Source organism: Anoplophora glabripennis, unplaced genomic scaffold, assembly GCF_000390285.2.
Source record: "Anoplophora glabripennis isolate ALB-LARVAE unplaced genomic scaffold, Agla_2.0 scaffold1351, whole genome shotgun sequence".
NCBI lineage: Eukaryota > Metazoa > Arthropoda > Insecta > Coleoptera > Cerambycidae > Anoplophora > Anoplophora glabripennis.
In genome coordinates, this window is record NW_019417427.1 from 43,018 (window position 1) to 62,989 (window position 19,972).

General features: G+C 33.5%; 1 protein-coding gene across 1 annotated transcript; it reads right to left on the reverse strand.

Annotated features, from left to right (window-relative positions):
• Window positions 1-14,211: 14,211 nt before the first annotated feature.
• LOC108916188 lies at window positions 14,212-19,598 on the reverse strand. Its single transcript, XM_018722394.1, has 2 exons — window positions 19,485-19,598; window positions 14,212-14,695 (listed from the first exon to the last, which is right to left on the reverse strand). Exons 1-2 carry the CDS (start codon window positions 19,567-19,569, stop codon window positions 14,361-14,363), a joined length of 420 nt encoding a protein of 139 aa, XP_018577910.1. The 5' UTR covers window positions 19,570-19,598; the 3' UTR covers window positions 14,212-14,360.
• Between the last annotated feature and the right edge of the window lie 374 nt (window positions 19,599-19,972).

Here is a 19,972-nt window from a genome sequence, read left to right on the forward strand (position 1 = left end):
TTTTTATCAATCCTGGAAGATATTTTTTCTGCGTTCAGAAATATTGCTAGAAAAACAGCAAAAAAGATAAACCCTAGTTTCAGCAGCATTATTCTGAAAAATGATAGCTAGTTGCGGAAACAGCCGAATTTTGACATTTTTGTATATAAGCTGGAATAGTAGGAAATGGCATAATGGGACCTTATTTCTTTGAGGACAATTTGACAGGCGACATTTATTTGAATTTTTTGCGTTTTCAGCTGATTCCAGCCCTGGAATTAATTTTTCCTAACCCTAATGAGCACGATATGCCTGCTGGTGGTGTCTAGTTCCAATAAGATGGTGCCCCTCGACATTTTCACCTCGATGTAAGAAATTACCTTAATGAAGTTTTTCCAAATCGACAGACAGGCAGAAGAGGCCCGCTTGAATGCTCCCCTGACTTCATCTCACTGGAGGGGAGAAAAAGCAAAGTGTCTGAAAAAAAATTGACAAATAAACTAGCATTTTTTGCAATTTTTTAAATGATTTTTCCGATTTTTTCAATAACAATAATTGTTTTTTCGAATTGCAACTAACTCCCTCTTGTTCAATATTTAATTACAAAACTTTTTTTCCTCTTCCATTTTTGTCTAAAATGAATAGTTGCTAAGTTGTCGTCCAAGAAAAAAATGATTTTTTTGCTATTTTTTATACATTTTTGCAATAACAATTAAGCCCACGTTTTTTTTATTTGCATAGAAAAATTACCATTTCTGATGTTATTTAGAAGCCGTTAAAGCAAGAATCTCCGATCATATGCGTTTTACCCAATCCGAAACAAATACCGTCTGGACTATAGACCTTAACAATGGTGTAACTCTCGACTTTAGGGCTTTTTAGTACATGGTGCATATTCTGGCGCATTGTGCATGTTATATCAACACTCAATAGTTACGGCAGGAAGATGAATACTTGCTGACTGGCTTACAGTTCGTGCGAATCGGAAATTGGTAGCTGTTGAATTGAATCGGTAACTGTTGCAGTATACCGACTGTCCCATTAAACTGCTCCGTCATTTTGCTGCACCCTGACGGTGTTCATCCACAGATAAGCTGTAAAGATAGTTACCTTTTTTTGTCATATTAAATTTATTTTCCCTATTCTCTAAATCTATATAGATATGTTTTTCTTTGTCTGATGAGTGACAATTTGGGGTCGCTGATTACGAATCTGAAGTCCGAATCCGAAAACTCCTGGCGGATCCGAATATAGAAGATGTAAAAATTGAAAAATCATTAAAAATTTGTTCCTTGGTAGTTTTCAAAATTGCCATTCACGAGTATAATGTCTTAATTCAGAAATTCTTATATCCAAAATGGAAGACCCATTATGGTGGATTGAAAATTGCCGTAGAAGTTGGTGTTTACCACAAATTCCTTTTTAATTGAAAGGCACTACCAGCTTTTTAATATTTACCTACTGACTTATCTCTTCCATAATTCTACCAATTATTCTGCTAACACGCAAAAGACGAGAAACGCTGACACTTCAGTGCAGCCTACAGGTTTTTGTCTACAAGTACGCCGTCAAAACTATATTAAGTTAATTAGTCGTAAAAGATAAGTTAGTTTGTACCTTTGTAAGGGCCCACTAAACGTTCTTTCTATAATTAAAACATAATGCGAGTGAAGTAGACACACGCGCCTCTAATTAACAAACGAAGTGAAATTTTTTTTACGACCCGTCTTAGAATATTATTAAGAACAGAACGAACGGAAAGTCTCGCGGTTAATGAACACCTTAAGGGCAATCGGCACGCTTCAATTAAACTGTTCTTTAAAACTTAGTTCTGTACTATTTAATCAGTTGAAAAGGAATAGAACTTCTTAGCTGGTTAGAAGGATCAACAGAGGGTTGACTATATACAGGGTGTCTCACATTTAAATAGCAGGACTTCAGGAATCAGTAGAAGACCTCATTTTGAGTCTAAAAGTTCCTATATACAGGGTGTCTCACATTTAAATAGCAGGACTTCAGGAATCAGTAGAAGACCTCATTTTGAGTCTAAAAGTTCCTATATATATATATGGGTCCTAAAACGCTTTGTTTCTGAGATACAGGGCGTTCAATTTTATTTTTGTTTTATTTATTTATTTTTTAACTAAATAACCGCTGACAAAAAAAATCATCATGTTGCGGCGAAAGACTTAGTATTTGAGGGCAAATAATTTGACACAGAAAATCATCGCATATTAGTTCCAGTGGTGGAGATAGAGGGGTCTCTATGCATATTTTTATAAAAAAAAGTATAGCCGATTTGATATTTTGCAAATGTTTTCGAAAAATATGAAAGAGCATTCAATTTTACCCAGAAAAGGCCCTCTTGTCCAAAGTCGATAGGAGGTGGCGTTTTCAAGAAAAACCGAAAATACTGTTTAGAAGTCAAATTAAGAAAAACCGAAAATACTGTTTAGAAATCAAATCAGACTTGAAATGTCATTCTAATATTGACATTTGCGCTTATTTTATTATAGTTTCTAATTGTGTGTAGAGTATTAAAAAAAATTGCAACAAATTCAAAATGCCGTTTAAGTTTACGAACCAAGAATACGCAGATATTCACTTCATATACGGGTTTGCCAATGGGAACTCGGCAGAAGCTGCTAGGGAATATCGGAGACGATTTCCTAATAGAAGACAGCCGCATCCACACGTTTTTATTAATGTTCATCAACGTTTCGCTAATGACGGATTGAATCTGGTCCATAGGGATCGCAACATAATTAACGTTAATATTGGCAGAAATAGGAGGAATCAGCGAATCTTGCACGAATTTGACAGAGATCCCACGACGAGTACCAGAAAAATTTCCAGGATTATTGGTGTTTCCAGGTGCACTATTTCTAGAACATTAAGACGAGATCATAGACATCCCTACCACTTACAACCTGTTCAGGGTTTACGTCCGGGTGACGAGGAACATAGAATAGCTTTTTCTCGGTGGATTCTTAACTCAATTGAAAACGACGGAAATTTTTTATCACACATATTATGGACCGACGAGTCATGTTTTACTCGTCGAGGTGTGACAAATTTACACAATCAGCATGAGTGGGCACATGAAAACCCGCATGCAATCAGACCACGAAATTTTCAGCACGAATTTAGTGTTAATATTTGGCTCGGCGTTTATAACAATTGTCTTTTCGGCCCTTACATCTTACCTCAACGACTGAATTCTGCGAATTTCTTAGAGTTCTTAGAGACCGAGAGTGCCAACATGTGGGAGGAAATTCCTCTGAATTTAAGAATGCGAGCATGGTTTCAACTTGATGGCTGTCCAGCTCATTTTGGCCGAAATGTCAGGAACTGGTTGAACACCCACTTTCCCGAAAAATGGATTGGCCGCGGGGGTATCGTTGCATGGCCTCCCCGATCCCCTGATCTGACACCCCTAGATTTTTTCCTCTGGGGTTTTATTAAAGAGAGAGTTTATACCACTACTGTGGACACAAGGGATGAACTTATTCGTCGGATTCGGAACGCATGCAGTGAAATCAGAGACAATAACTTAATTCAAATGAGACGTTCTATTCAGCGTCGGTGTCAGTTATGTATCGAAGAAAATGGTTTACATTTCGAACATTTGCTTTGATGTAATATGGTTTTCGTTATTTATTTTTGTATTTATTTTCATTTAATTAATTAAAAACAATTTTAACCGAATTTTTGAACTACATATTTAATTTAGTTGTAACACAATGTTTAAAAATTATTATTTGACTTCTAAACAGTATTTTCGGTTTTTCTTGAAAACGCCACCTCCTATCGACTTTGGACAAGAGGGCCTTTTCTGGGTAAAATTGAATGCTCTTTCATATTTTTCGAAAACATTTGCAAAATATCAAATCGGCTATACTTTTTTTTATAAAAATATGCATAGAGACCCCTCTATCTCCACCACTGGAACTAATATGCGATGATTTTCTGTGTCAAATTATTTGCCCTCAAATACTAAGTCTTTCGCCGCAACATGATGATTTTTTTTGTCAGCGGTTATTTAGTTAAAAAATAAATAAATAAAACAAAAATAAAATTGAACGCCCTGTATCTCAGAAACGAAGCGTTTTAGGACCCATATATATATATATAGGAACTTTTAGACTCAAAATGAGGTCTTCTACTGATTCCTGAAGTCCTGCTATTTAAATGTGAGACACCCTGTATATCTACATATTCAGCTTGTAAAATTGCTTTAAACTTCTTTTAATGTTGTTATACGTAAGGGGTCCACGCACCTTGAGTTCATTGCTGCGGCATAAGGGCGTAAGTTGGATTTGTTACTATTTCCAGTATGGATTGAACAAATGGATAAATCTGGACATGTTTGGGCCTCCCAGAAAGGCACAGTCTAGTTCAGTTCTACAGATATTTTAGTCTATTTTCTCATTTAACCATAAAAATTTTACAGGGTGATTTATTTGAATATTTATTTATTTATTTAAATTATTTGTCCAATAGTGAAAATCACCAATTAGCATACAGAACAAAATGCAAAGACAAATATAACAAACATACCGGTAAAATAGTGTAACAACAAAGGAAAAAGAAAAATAAGAAGAAAGAAAAAAGAAAAAAACTGCAACTACTCCCTATGCTACCAATCATGAATTGTTGACACTTCTAAAAGCTATGTACAGATGTTGCAAACTACAGTTGAATATAACACTACAGTTACAGATTAAGTTATAATTGTGTGACATAAAAGAAACAGGAGACTTCAATCCCACATTGGTATTAGAAGCAGAAGTATAAAAAGTAAGTGGAGAGCGGTAACCCGGCCTAACTGTTAAGAAATTCAATTGACTTAGAATCTCCGGACAGTCTACTTTATTGTTTAATAGTGCATGTAAAACTATGGAAGTGCTTTCTATACTGTAACGAGTCGAGATTGAAACGTGTTAATAGTATTTTGTAATCGCATCGACGAGCAGGATATACGCCATCAGAACGAAATGTGAAGTATTTCAAAAACTTTTTTTTGCACCGAATCAATTAAACTGGCTTGGTTAATATAAAAAACAATCCAAGCCGAAGAGCAGTATTCCAGTTTGGAACAGATAAACGCGTAAAATAATGAAAACAAAACGGCATTATCTCTGAATTCACGACCTTGTCTAATCACAAAGCCCAGCGTACTAAGAGTTGAGGACACCAGATATTGAATATGATTTGAAAACGTAAAGTTACTATTGAAATAGATTCCAAAAATCTTTTATAGTATCCGTGCGCTCTAAGACGTCCGAGTTAATTTTGTAATTGAATATAATGGGCTTAAGTTTACGTGAAAAAGAAACGACTTTACACTTGGAGATATTTAAATGCAAATTATTCGCACCAAATGACTATTTTGTCTCTAATTGACTCTGAAGGTGAAGACAGTCATCATCAGTTAAGATAGAGGAGAATATTTTTAAGTCGTCGGCAACTAGTTTGCGTCAGTCAATGTAAGTCGTAATATCATTAACAAAGATGGAAAATAGGAGAAGACCTAGATCGGAACCCTGAGGTAATCCAATACTGACTAGATTTAAAACCGTTGTAAGCGACATACTGTAGACGATTTGATAAATATGAATATGGTAACAATAAAATGGATTATGGATGGATAGGTGGATAATATATTCTGTCGAAAAATATTCATGTCCAAAAAGACACGCGTCATACTTGAAAAGTAAGTAAATTGCCAGTGTTACGAGAAAGAATTATACCCGCAACACCTAGTACAACAGCTGAGAGCGTTCGTTATTTTTTAACCCACCAGACATAAACCGGTTTCGGACTTATTGGTTCTCAACAGTATGTCGTAGGTGAGGCAACCGACGAACGATCCAGCTGTTTTAGTGTCGTATACTCACGGCAAGGAAATATGTTATACACAGAGCGCAAATGGCTCCATCTATAGCGCTACTTCCCAACTACGCCATTGTAATGGCTACTACTAGTAGGAAGCGACCTAAAATTTGCCACGTACTTATTTGCATGACCGTTGCCAACTGGGCGAAAACAAAATGTTTTAAATTGCCAGTGTTGCGAGAAACAACTGCTCCGCGGGCTATACGCCCCGACCGGCATTGATACTCGCAACACCTAGTACAACAGCTAGGATCGTTCTGGGAAGTAGCGCGATAGAAAGAGTCATTTGCACTCTGTATACCTATAAAATTGAATATAAGATGTGTTTAACGGAACACGAAAAGTTGCATATCAGACAAAAACTTGAAAAAATGGAGAAGAAAGAACTCTTTTTATATTCAAAGACAATATTAACATAAACCTACATTTTGTGATATGTGATTTTGTAATATGGAATTCTAGAACATTCCCAGAAAAGTCCTCGAGAGTCAAATGTTTGGCATAAAGGAACTAGCAAAAAAAGTTGACACTGAAAAACATTAAATCATCAAAGATAACACAGCCACACAAAAAACGAAAAGTAGTCTGTACTTTTCATGCGACATATGTTATCTATAGTATATTTGCCTCCTGATCACGAATCCGATGTCAGAATTGAGCTATCACATCACAGGAATTTTCTAACCTCAAAAAAGCAGGTAAAAATAGCAAAAATTCGTGAAAAAGTGCTAGGACAAATACAATTTTTTTTTTCTATATTCAAATGTTCATTTATATAGTTAAGACCCCGCCCAACGTGAATCCGCGGTCAGAATTGATGGTTCTTTTTCTAATCTCAAAAAAAACGGGTCAATTAAAGTCAGATATCACGAATTTTCAAACAGTAACAGATTCGCGCCAAATTTGTTATACGGGGGTTTTCTGGGACGCTGACTACGGATCCGAGGTCAGAATTGCGAAACTCATTTTATAATATTGATATGTTCGATTCTGAAGTTGTAGGCGTTCGGAATTTAGCATAGAATTTAATGTAATTTTGATCAAATCGATATAATTTTGGTATAACTGCAAAGCTAAAAGATAGATCCACTTCTCTCGTGTAAGCAATTTTTTATTTAAGTCTTTATTTTTAAGTAAATAAATTGTAGATATGTCGATTTCTTGCATTGTTTACACTTTAAATTTAAACAATAAAAAATTAATTTTGAAAAAATTATTACACAACATTTTTAAATTTTGAATTTCGGTTGTTTTTTTATTTCAGTCTAGTAGGATTATCTCAAAAAGGAGTCAGCATTGAAATCTGAAAATTTGTACACAGGGGTTTATCAAATAGATCTAATTCAATGAAAATAGTGTCAGCTTCCTCGCTTATACCGGAAGTCATCATCAGCTCTGTTATTCCAAATGGAACACTGCGTATATTTATGCATTTTTTCTTCTATTCTAGACTATTTTCATATAAGATACTATGGGCCAAAATGTGACAAGTTACTATTAATTTTCGAAAAAAAATGAGGTATGTAAGTCATTTTTGAAAATAGAATAATTCCAACATTTTGCTTTATTTATTAATGAAATTCGGCATGGATAATTTAAAAACAATGGAATTCAACTAGTTTATGTCAAATTTGCGAAAATTCATACAGAGTGTGGCCAATATTGTGACTTTGAAGTTGAATTTACTGTAACCTGAGGGGTTATTTCTTTAATTATATATCTACCAGTGGTGGCGCGTGAACATTGACTGAATGTGTTCTGCTTAGGATTGTTACATTTGTTGAATTGAATTCCGGGATATTAAGTGCCCGGAGAGTCTCTAAATGGCGCCGCAGGCGAAAAATTTTAAAATTTTCAAGGTCACGCGTTTTCCTGGCACTTTCTGAATTTATACAAAAATACAGATTTTCACAAGAACGATTTTTGAAATTGATACCTTTTTGAAATATCTATTCACGAATTACCTACTGACGGTATAAATAAATTGGAATAAACTAAATATATGTTATTAAATTATTGAATATTGTTTATAAACAAAAAAATCGTTTGTGAAATTTACCAACGATTCAACGAATTTTAATTTTCCTCGCCGTGTTATAATTTTTCTTTATCTTTTTTTATATGTACATATATTATATTCCGGGAGTTATACGTGCAAATCCGAAATCCTGGACCATGCAGCTAATTCCCGGTACAATCACAGAAAATCCTGGTCATACCCATGTGGCTAGATGTTCTTTTAATATGTGGTCGAGATCTGTACTAAAATTTATGAGTCCATGAATCACATCAGGGTTGTCCAAATTTTCTGTCTCGTCGTGTCCGCCAAATTCTAATTCGAAAGCTCCGCAAAATTTTTTGCAGTCTATGATATTAGATAATACATAACAATTTTTCGTTACCTGTTCATTGTGTTTTCGTATATTATCCCAATATGCAGAATCTAACTGACTTCTTATGTTTATTTTACCTAATGACTTAAATGAAATAAATCTTTCACACTGTATATTGTCCATGCTTTATCCCCACCGAAAAGAAAGCACGGAAAACAAAACAGTGTATTTTTTATATCACACCCGCACACCCGTTCTGCTTTTGTGTATACATTATTGTTAAATTGTCTTTTATAACTTTTACTTCGGCTAGTTCCACTAACTTCAATATTTAATTGTGGTGTTGGCCCACCTAATACTTTTATTTTTAGTTTATCCTCATAACGCAGAGAACCAAATAAAGTTTTTTTTTTAAAAACGAAACGCTATTCATTTTAATAACTATAATATCCGTAGATGCCTAAACGAAAATATTCACACGTGCCGCTCGCAGAAATAAACCACCACATACCACGTACGAAATATTACTGCATTTACTGCAGCAGTGACTGTCGTTGTTGCAGCCACATAACTCCATATATGCGTGTACTGGGTCTCATGCCTGATTAGACAATCAAAACAAAGGACGCATCTAACTGTTCGCTGTGCACACATTTTGTATATGAGGTTGCATATATTAAGGAGCGTAACTCGCGTCGTAATAAATAATAATATAAGCTCCTAGATTTATTTTAGCCCGAGTACATTTGGACTCTTTAAATGTTTTGTTGATATTTAATATGATTAAATACATAAAATTTTATGTGTTCTGCAGCTCCGCAGCTCTTATGGTAAAACCGCCACTGATATCTACCGTTATGACCAGTATCATAACGAGTCTGGATTTCAAAAGAGTTTACCATTCAATTCTCGAAAGGGAGTTTATAATTATCATTACACTTTAATTAATACGTGGGAACTTAGAAATGTTGTATGTTCAGAGAATGAATTTCAAGCACTTACCATTCATTGCTTACGTAGAATGTAATCCAGTGGTTGGTTGTATGGAAGAACAAGAAAACACCAAAATTTTCCAGGAAGGGGAATAACAATAAAACAAAACAAACAAACAAAATAACGACACAACGGGCTCGAAAAACATTATTAATTACTTTATTGACACGCTACAGCGTACCGTGATTCAGGGAAGCGCGATCCATAGCAAAATTTGGAATGACTATCCATTATTAAATTAACCCGAGACTCTAAAACTAAGTAGACTGCTCAATGTGGAACCCAAGGGAAAAACTGCCTTTTTTCAGAGATCTCTCCTAAATTCGACACCTCCCTTCGACACGCCCATTTCTTGGGTCCAGAAATTTCTGTTCTTATCTTACTGGCGGGAACCCTGAACATCGGGACGCTTTGGCATAACTATGCTATGTTAATAGTTCTCTAATGGACTGATTTTACATTTATCTAAATAATTTTGAGACTAAACTTACAAATAACCCTAGCCTTCCTTTAGTGACTCCGTGTAGCAATACGGGACGGATTAGTCAATCTCATTTAATATATTATTATAGCTTGGAAAATCCGCCTAAAAATCAGCTATTTGGTCTATTACTTTCTTTTCCAATTATTGTCAATTTAACAATTTGGTTTAATTCTAAATTGGAACCTCTACGCCTTTCTCGCGTTTCCGCACGTTATTTAACATTAAATTAAATTAAAAGTATGGGTTTCTTTGTTCTATCCCAGCATAGGCTGGCGCCTCCCGGATGTAACCGATGACTGTCAGATGGTGATTACGTTTTCAAGAAGTTACTTAACCCGAAGTGTTTTGGGGTTGTTCTAATTATCGGTTTGTAAATTTATTAATCTCCGCGATAAAAGCTCTTCAGACCACCCTCTAAATACAAATATGACACCTATACTGCTTGACCCTCGTCTGCCCATGGTTGTTCTTAGAAGGCCTAATAGAACTATTGAGCTCCAATCTGTCTGAAAATCGCCCCATAAATTACACGGATCTGGCTTTTGTTAGATTACATAAAGATTTCAAATGGTACATCCTGTATATGTATTAATACATTAATGGATGCCAAATTTATAAATATATAAATTTACTTTAAAATGATACTATAGTTTTCTATACCCAAAGTTAACAGTTCTTGTTTAAATTGGAAATTATTGATTTCAACACAGAAAAATCTACGGGTATGGTGGGTTTATTTATTAAAATCTTTCCTAACTAATCGGTCACAAATGGTTATGGTTGATGGTGAATCATCCGATTGTTCAGATATAAAGAGTGGAGTTCCTCAAGGGTCTATTTTGGGTCCTTTGTTTTTTGCTGTTTATACCTCTAGTCTCATTAAAACTCTTCAAAACTGTAACATCCACCTTTATGCCGATGACACCCAGCTCTATTACAATTTTGACCCCAAGGAAGTGGTAAATGTACTGTTATAAATAGGGATCTAAATAATTTTATTAAAGCGGCATCCAGTCACTGTTTAAATATTAATTGTGATAAATCCAATGTTTTATTGTTTGGTAATAAAATAAAGATGGTTGAAATATAGCATAAATATATCTATTGAGGACGAACGTATTCAAATTGTACGGGAGGCTAAAAGTTTGAGTGTCATTCCTTCACATTTCAAAAGTTATTCTTTTCAAAAATTTAAGACATCCTATAGGCAACTATTATTTGATGATCATTAGTGTTATTTTATGTCAACCTATTATATGCAGTGATAAGGTTAAAATTTCATAAATGTATGTATAAACTATGTCATAGCAATGATTTTCTTTAGGTTAAGTGGAAGAACAATTTATCTCAAATAAATGGAACTTCGCCTTTTGCTTTATACTTTTATTTACATTATTATTGTATCAGTATTCCTACTTGTATGAATTGAAAAGCAATAAAGTCGATTATTATTATTATTATTATTATTATTATTATTATTATTATTTAAAGCATCGCCCTTTTTAATTTGATATACTGAATTATTGTTTTTGATGAATATAACGATAATAAAAATTACATTTCATTAATCAGACACCGTTTATTTTATTCAATTCTTTAGAAATCAACTCCACCGTAGGTACATTTTTCTGTGTTGAAGTTCATAATTTCCAATTTACACAAGAACTGTTAACTTTGGGTATAGGGAACTATAGTATAATTTTAAAGTAAATTTAATTGTGCATCCACTAATGTAATAAAATACAGGGTGTACCATTTGAAATATTTGAGTAAATTCAACTTCAACGTCATAATATTGGTCAAACGTTCTTCAACACTCTGTATGAATTTTTACAAATTTGAATAAACTGGTTGAATTCCATTGCTTTTAAATTATCCATGCGAAATTTCGTTAATAAATAAAGCTAAATGTCGGAGTTATTCCGTTTTCACAAAAATCATTTGCATCCTTCAATTTTTTTTCGAAAATTGATAATAACTTGAAAACTGTCACATTTTGGCCTATAGTGCCTTATATGAAATTAGTCTAGATTTTACCGGAAAACTAAAATAATATGCAAAAATACAGGGTGTCCCAGTGTCAGCGTACAAAAATTTACCAGAGGGTAGATCAGACCAAAATAAGATTAAAATTCTTATAAAATATTTTTCTGCGATGCACTCTCATTGAGTTACAGGGTGTTGTTTAGAAAAAAATAATAACAACTTTCCGCAATAACTCAAAAACCCTTTCAGGGATTTAAGTAATTTTCGGGTGAAGTGTACATCTATTAAAGGTCATTAAAACTACATGGTGTTTATTTCGATCTGACGCCAGGGGCGGCCTAGGCCAACTTGTCCTCAAGGTTATGTATTCATAACTTTTGCATATCCTAGTTGTATGTAATTTGATTACGTTTTCCTGAATCTGCAATCGACTCTGAACAAAAAATGTGCTCTTGTTCATAGCTCAAAAATGAACCGTTTTCGAGTAAATTGAGTCTAAAGTATCGATAGCATTAGTTTGTAGAAAAATGCATGTAAAGATTTTATTTCTTGTTATCTAGTAGGTACCTGTAATTATAAAAAACAAAATTGTTTACCGTTGAGGTACAGTTTCCCATGTAGCTGCGGCTCAATGAATGATACTAAACAAGTTTTCTATGAATGATTTAATATTTGGTTATCTACGTATAGGGGAACTAAATATAAAATTGAAAATTACAAACGAAATTATGTTAGCAAAATGACAATATTAAAAATAAAAATAGAAAATTTCAATAAACGCTTGAAATGCTGTCCATTTACATACTTCAATGTATGTCCGACATCGTTTGACCGAGGAATTGTAAACCCTTCGCAAATCAACGGTTCCTTGAATTTGCTCGGTGACTGCATTAGTTTTTTAAAGTAAATCGTATCTTGTCTTTTTGGGTTTGGCATACACCAGTTGCTTCATATGACCACAGTAAAAAAATCAAGCGGGTTGAGATCAGGGAACCTGGGAGGTCACATAATAGTTCAATTTTTCTGAATCTAGCGTTCTAGGAAAATGTAAATCGAGCCACGCAGATACCTGTCTTCCGTTACGAGTAGGTGCTCCATCATTTGATTTTGCAAAGCTAATTAAACGTCATCTAGTACGCCATCAACAATATTTTCTAAAACATCCGTGTATCTCTTTGAATTCGAACGGTCTACAATAATTTGAGGAGGCAGAATGGCTCCGTTGAAGATTCCTCTTCAGACATTCATGGAGAACCTTCTTTGAAACGCGGAGGGTCGTATCAAATGCGGATTTTCAATAGATCAGATATTAAAATTCTTTAAATTATTTATAGCAATTCTCGTAAAGATAGTTTCATCGCTTTACAATATCTTTTGATGGAAATTTTTGTCATTATCGATATTTTCTAACAACCACCTGCAAAATTGTATCCTTTTTTCAGAATCACAAGGATGCAAAGTTTGTACTTTATGTAGCTGTTGTGGGTGCAGTTCTTCTCGGTTTAAAATTTTCCAGACGCTGCTTCGTAGAATATCTACCTGCGTTATTTTACATTTTCTTCTAAAATGTTTGCATCTTTCAAATTGCTTCTTATTCTGGTATTTCCAATTTGCCCCCTATTTGGAAACCTGCGTAGATTTTCTCGTGAGGCTACCAATGAATTTCCATCATAGAAACCGTAGACAAATATCATATCGGCATATTCGTTGTTGGACAATTTCATAATACTTAATATCTTGTTGTTTGACATGTACGCTTGTAAACAGCTTTTTTTTATAATGACAGGTACCTATTAGATAAGAACAAATAATATCTTTAAATGCATTTTTATAAATTTTTCTAAATGCATTTTTCTTTAATTAATGTAGGCGGTACCTTAGACCCAATTTACTCGAAAACGGTTCATTTTTGAGCTATGAAACAAGAGCTCATTTTTTGTTCAGAATCGATTGCATAACAAAAGTTATGATGACAAAACCTTGAGAACAAATTGGCCTAGGCCACTACTGGCGTCAGATTGAAATAAGTACCATGTAGGTTTAATTGCCTTTAATAGATGTACACTTCACCCAAAAATTACTTAAATCCTGAAAGGGATTTTGAGTTGTTGCGGAAAGTTGTTATTATTTTTTTCTAAATAACACCCTGTAACTCGGTGAGAGTGCATCACAGAAAAATATTTTATAAGATTTTTAATCTTATTTTGGTCTGGTCTACCCCCTGGTAAATTTTTGTACGCTGACACTGGGACACTCTGTATACAGTGTTCCATTTGAAATAACAGAGTTGATGATGACTTCCGGTATAACCGGAAGTGCGAGAAAGTTGACACTATTTTCATTGAATAGATCTTTTTGATAAACCCCTGTATACAAATTTTCAGAATTCAATTTTGACTACTTTTTGAGATAATCCTTCTGGGCCCTCTTCGTGATACACCCTGTATGTTTATTCGTTTTCTAAATAAGTATTATGGGCCGAGCGCAAAATATGGATCTATTTCAAGCACACCTTTTTATAAGAATTAATTTTTTATGTATAATTCACCCACTTGCTTTTTATTGTAACACATTGTATATACATTGATAACTATTTAATTTCAGAACAAATAAAATATTTGTACAATACGGTAAAATCTGGTTTAACAATACGGGTGTAAAGAATGCCTTAAAAATTCATCTTCGCATCACTCCTGCGGTTCTGGTTCCGGATCCGGTCCCGGTTCCGGTTCCCTATCGGGCAAGGTGTGGATGGCAACCACTGTCGGCACAGACCACTCTTCACCGTGACGGACGAAGGCGCGCAGGTAGTACATTCTGTCGGGCATCACATCACGGACCTCAACTTCTACAAGTGCCAATCTGTGTTCGTCCTCTATGCGTACGGCCTCTCTGATGTTCGCTCCCTCGATCAGGAGCTCGTTGACTTCACATCTCTCCCATATGTCGTTTTCTATTGACCACCTCAGGATAAATGAATGGGAGCCCAACTCCACGTCGTCCAAGTGAGGAGGGAAATCAACTGCAAGGATTCACTAATTAGCTTATGTACGAAGTGTAATAAAAGGGTGATAAAGTGAAACGATAAATTTGGTATTCTTAAAACGGACTTGTTAAAAATATCCTCTTAGATGGGTTTCTAATTGATAGCAAGGTCATCAATGCAAGAAGATTGACGTCATTTTAAAAAGGAACCTGCCGATTTTGACATATTGTCACGAAGCTCTCTCTACTCAATTTAACGAACTTTTATTAGGTATATTCTATTAATATAACAATATCACACAGAGCCACAAAAAGTACCTGATCCAAAAGACCGGACCAGTTGTTGAAGGCGAAAATAAAGTAAAAGCTCCCAATTTTTTCGGATAGCATGGATTTTCCTGAAAATTTGCATACAAACTCATCTGACCCCCCATTTCAAAAGTTATATTGTCTAGATGTGTGCCTTTTCTATTTGGGGGTGAGAACTACTTCAATTCATGTTCAAATATGTTGGATATAAAGTTCATTTCATGTTTTTTAATATAATTTATGAAATTTAATTACTTTTCAACCCTTAAAAATCCTTAAAAACTAACCTTCCATGGCCAAAAAATAGGAAAAAAAAGTTTTTAACAGTTTAAAATATTCTTTTGGTGCATTCACAATGTATTATATTTCTTTTGTTATTCATTAGAAAGCTTACGACTCATTACAAAGTTGCAACCCTTAAAAGCCATCCCTTATAATAAAATAAAATATTATTGAAAACTTGAGATGTGTTAATGGTATGAATATGTTGAATTATAAACTTTTTATTGGTTTTCAAATGATCTATGATATATTGCAACTTCTCAGCCACCCAAAAAACCTTATGGAAGACCTACCCCTCATAAAAAACCTACCCCTTATAGAAAAATTTCCTAAAATTATATGTGTGATGATATATTTTTTTTTAAATTTTATTGAATTTGTTCTTAATATTTTTTTATTAAATTTATATCAAATACATTTTTTTTATATACATTATAAATGGATACATGGGTGTATGTATATTATTAAAATACGGTACTCAAATCAGTTCACAAGTGCTCCAAAATACACAAAGATGATGGTACCGAATTTAACCGAAAAAATGCGATAAATTTTTTTACCATAACTTTTGTAATTTTAAATTTATAAATTTACTCAAAAAACCATTTTGTAGGGAATTTAAAGCACTTTAAATTCTGTGATTTGCAGTTTTTTAAGCCCTTCGTTTTATAGATTTGTAAGCAAAAAGTACTTTGGAAAGGCAGTCTTGGAGCTTAGTTTTGAGCTTCTGAAGGGCATAACTCAGTCAAATTTTGTCATACAAAAATTAAAAAAAAGCAAATTGTTTAGTAAGAAAAAACCTACAATTTCTTATTCTATCATTTTTTTATAACTTAGTTAGTTATTCAAAAGTAAATGATTTTTTTTTAATTTAGGCTTCTAAAATCATTCAAATTCCCAGAATCTACTGTTAATACATAAATAAAGTAAATTGCAGAAGGAATACGTTTAATTTTTTTTCCATCAAGTCATTAATTTTAATACCGAATTTGTTTCTCAAAAATCAAGACAATCATTTTATTTTGATTGTAACTTCATTAGTTTTCATGCTAACAACTTCTACCACCACTCAATTTAAAGACCTTTTCAAGAACTTTAATAGGTGTTATATAAGTTTTCCTCGAAAAACCTTTAATTTTTCCGCTACAGGACGTTGAACGTTTCGATTATAGCTAGCTTCGAAATTGACTTCAACTTCTGGGAGTCATAACTCGGGTTCTATACCATCTACAAAAATTAAACAGAAAACGGTCTCTTTACTATTTAATTATCTTCATTTTTGCTTATGATCATTTTTTGATAAAACCTGTAGTTTTTGGAAAAATGGCTCAAAAATATGCATTTTTGGGGCTAAATTCGAACATGTTATGTTTAGGCGCAAATAACTCAAAAAGTATTGACTGTACAAAAAATTTTTATAGAACATTTTTTGCTTAGAATTCGTCCCTCTATCGAATCGTGAGGTTATTTTTAATAAAAAAATTCCCACCCTCCAGAAGGGGTGACATCCATCCCTAGGATAAAAGCACACATCGGCACTATATAACTTTTGTTTCTTGGGCTATTCCCTAGCTTCAGTTCAAATTTCACGTCAATCCATTCCATCCGAAAAAATTGGAAGCCAAAAAGCTTCTAATTCTAATTGCAAATCCAGCGTTACCTTTTCAAAATTCGGTATTAGGTCAATCAATACAGATTTTATTTGTAACAAAAATACTAGTAGCAAACGGATTGTGCCATCAGTCTGTAGATATATGCTTATATGTTTCCTACTCCAATTTACCATTAATTAATTTTTTATAAACATTTTTAGTTTTTCGCTTATAAAACTTAAACTAAGTAATCTGACAATAAATGCTATACTTAAAGAGACAATTTGTGGAAAATCAAAATACGAATAAAACGATCGATCGGATAATTAGAAACGGAAAACCCGGAAAAATCCGAAAATTTAGCGTTATCTGACATTATACTTGCTAATCCAAACGTATTATGCAACGTTGTTATTATAAAATCAGAAGTAATATTGTTGAATGTTAAAAAATATTTGTTTAAAAATGGAACTATCTGAATATTTTCAAACAATTACTAGCGCCATTTCCCTGAATTTATATTTGTTTTAAGAGGACTTTTCTATTCAATGCACAATTTGCACAACATTTTGCTATATTTTCAATATCTTTATTTCTTCCCGCCCAAAAATATTTCTAGTCATTTTTACATTTTCTAAGTGGGACATTTTGTAACTCTGAAAGCACATAACTTTTTAGTTTTTCAGGAACAACAACACTGATATTCAAAAACAAAATATTGTGTTCTATTTTGATTTGATTATGATTAGCATACTTTTTGTTAAATTTATCACTTTTATATTTTTTTGGGTTTCCCTTCTTTTAGGCATTTATTTTCTGACTCGGTATATTTCGTAATAATTTCAAAGTTTTATGAAATGTGTATTAGCATTATCGGAAACATTATTTAAATAATCGACGTCAACTGATTCCCTTTCATTTTCATCATTCTGAATTAGCAAGCGTGACAAAAAATTACCATTGTTCTTTGCTGATTTAACATAATCTATGTTGTACTTGAAATTTGCAAGTACCGTTTGAATCTATTTGCGGAATACTGCGATATGACTTTTTAGGGTTATAAATTTCCAAAAGGGATTTGCCGCTTTTAAGTCCGATAACAAATCAATCACGTAGCATAATGACGGTCATATTTTCTTCAAAATCACAGTTTAAAGCAAGACATCTGACTCTAGTTGCCAATTCGTTTACATTTTTGCATGCACCGAAAAACTTCGCACGTGCCATAAACAGTGAATCGATGATTTTGAAATGTTTGTTAAATAATTCAGACAGTTATTTGTAATTTTTACCCTCAGGAAGCGTTAGAAAGCATAAATTATGTATTCATTTACAGGATTCTTCATCCAAAGCATTTAGCAATATTGCACGTTGTTTGGCATCCTCGTAAATAGCATTAACTACAAAATAATTGTCTCAACGACGCTTATAGATTACTCAATGACTGTTTTGTGCACTGAATTCTCCATAGTATGCCATTTGCTCGAACAATTTTCATTAACACTACCGATAATTCTTTCCGCCGACACTGAGATTTTGCTCTCTGTCCCTATGAGATTTTTCTCGTTACAGATTTTGCTCGTCTTAAGTTCTGAATTAGGCACAAAAACAAAAGTTAAATAATTATATTTTGGTTATTTCTATTAATCCACCATTTACTTATATGAACTTCTCAATTCTTTTACGTACTTTCGTAATTACTTTTTATATTTGGTTTGGAGTAATTTCTGCACAGGCTTGCATTATCCTAGCACCTAGTTCGTGGAATTGATTTATAAACCTTTTATTTCAATAAACCCCAAAGGAAAAAATCTAATGACGGCAAGTCCGGAGATCTCGGTGGCCGCTCAAAGGAAGTTTAACCATTCTCTCACCGTAGCAGCGTTATGAATAGGGCTACCATCTATTTGAAACTTCAAATTAAGGAGATTTCTTAAAGGCAAATCATCCAATGCGTTGCGAAATTCATTAAGAAAATATAAACATCTATTCGCATTCAAATTGCCGTCAAAAAAGGAAGGTCCAACTATTCTATTATTTAGTATTCCATGCCAAACGTTAATTTTTTGCGAATACTGCTTCTTTGCGTTTATAATGAATTCTACATTCTCAGCTGAATAATGACGACAATTTTGGGACGAAGCTACCCCATTTGTAGTAAATGTGGCTTCATCGCTCAAAAATTTAGGATTATGTAAATATTCTCCATGTAGCCAATAAATAACAAAACTCCAAACATCTTTCTTCATTTCCCTATTCCAAAGTATGGACAAATTTTGATTTAAAGGCACTTATTTTATTTTTTACCAGGCTAAAATACCTTCTCTAGCGATATTACTCTAATACTAGCCTGGGGATTACTATTAAAATATTGTAAATTAATGAAAAAAAATAAAGACTTGTGTTACCAAAATGGTGTGTATACACGAGTATACTTAAAAGTAAATAACGTACATCTTTCATATAAATATACAAAAATAATAATTTAGGAAAAGTTTACAAATAATTTGGGTCAGCTTAGTGCCTTTAAAGTAAAATAAAGCTTGACAAACAGTCCCAAAAAATATTATTAACGAGTCTGTTAAAGTTGAAAGTGTTACGTATATCTATTTAAATCGGTTTGAGTATTAATTGACAACTTACGACATTCCTGTGGTGCCTGTCCCTGACTGTTGGAGGCCAAAGCGCAGAGGGCAAGAAACACGAAGACACCGTATTTGCAATCCATTGTCACTGACTCAATTCCTCGAGTAATCCAAATATCCGCTATTTATACTACTACGAGAACATTGGAATTTTTGGATAAGGATCACTTGAAATACCTTTCCACTTTAAACACTTGAGGGTTGGTATTCTAGTATTGAACCTTGGCGAACGCTTGCAAAACAATCTCATCTTTATAAGATGTTTTATTAAGATTTTGTTCCACATTATGGACCACATCATTTTGAAAAATTTAAAAGTATATGCGGGGTGGTCTCCAAGGTATCCAAGTAAATGAATTCTATCACTAATTTTAAGCAAAAATTCTATTCACTATTCACTTTTCTCGAATTACCAATAGTTCTTGAAATATTAGTCCAGGGAACGAAGAGGAAAATAGGGTAAAAGCTCCGAATACTTTCGGATAG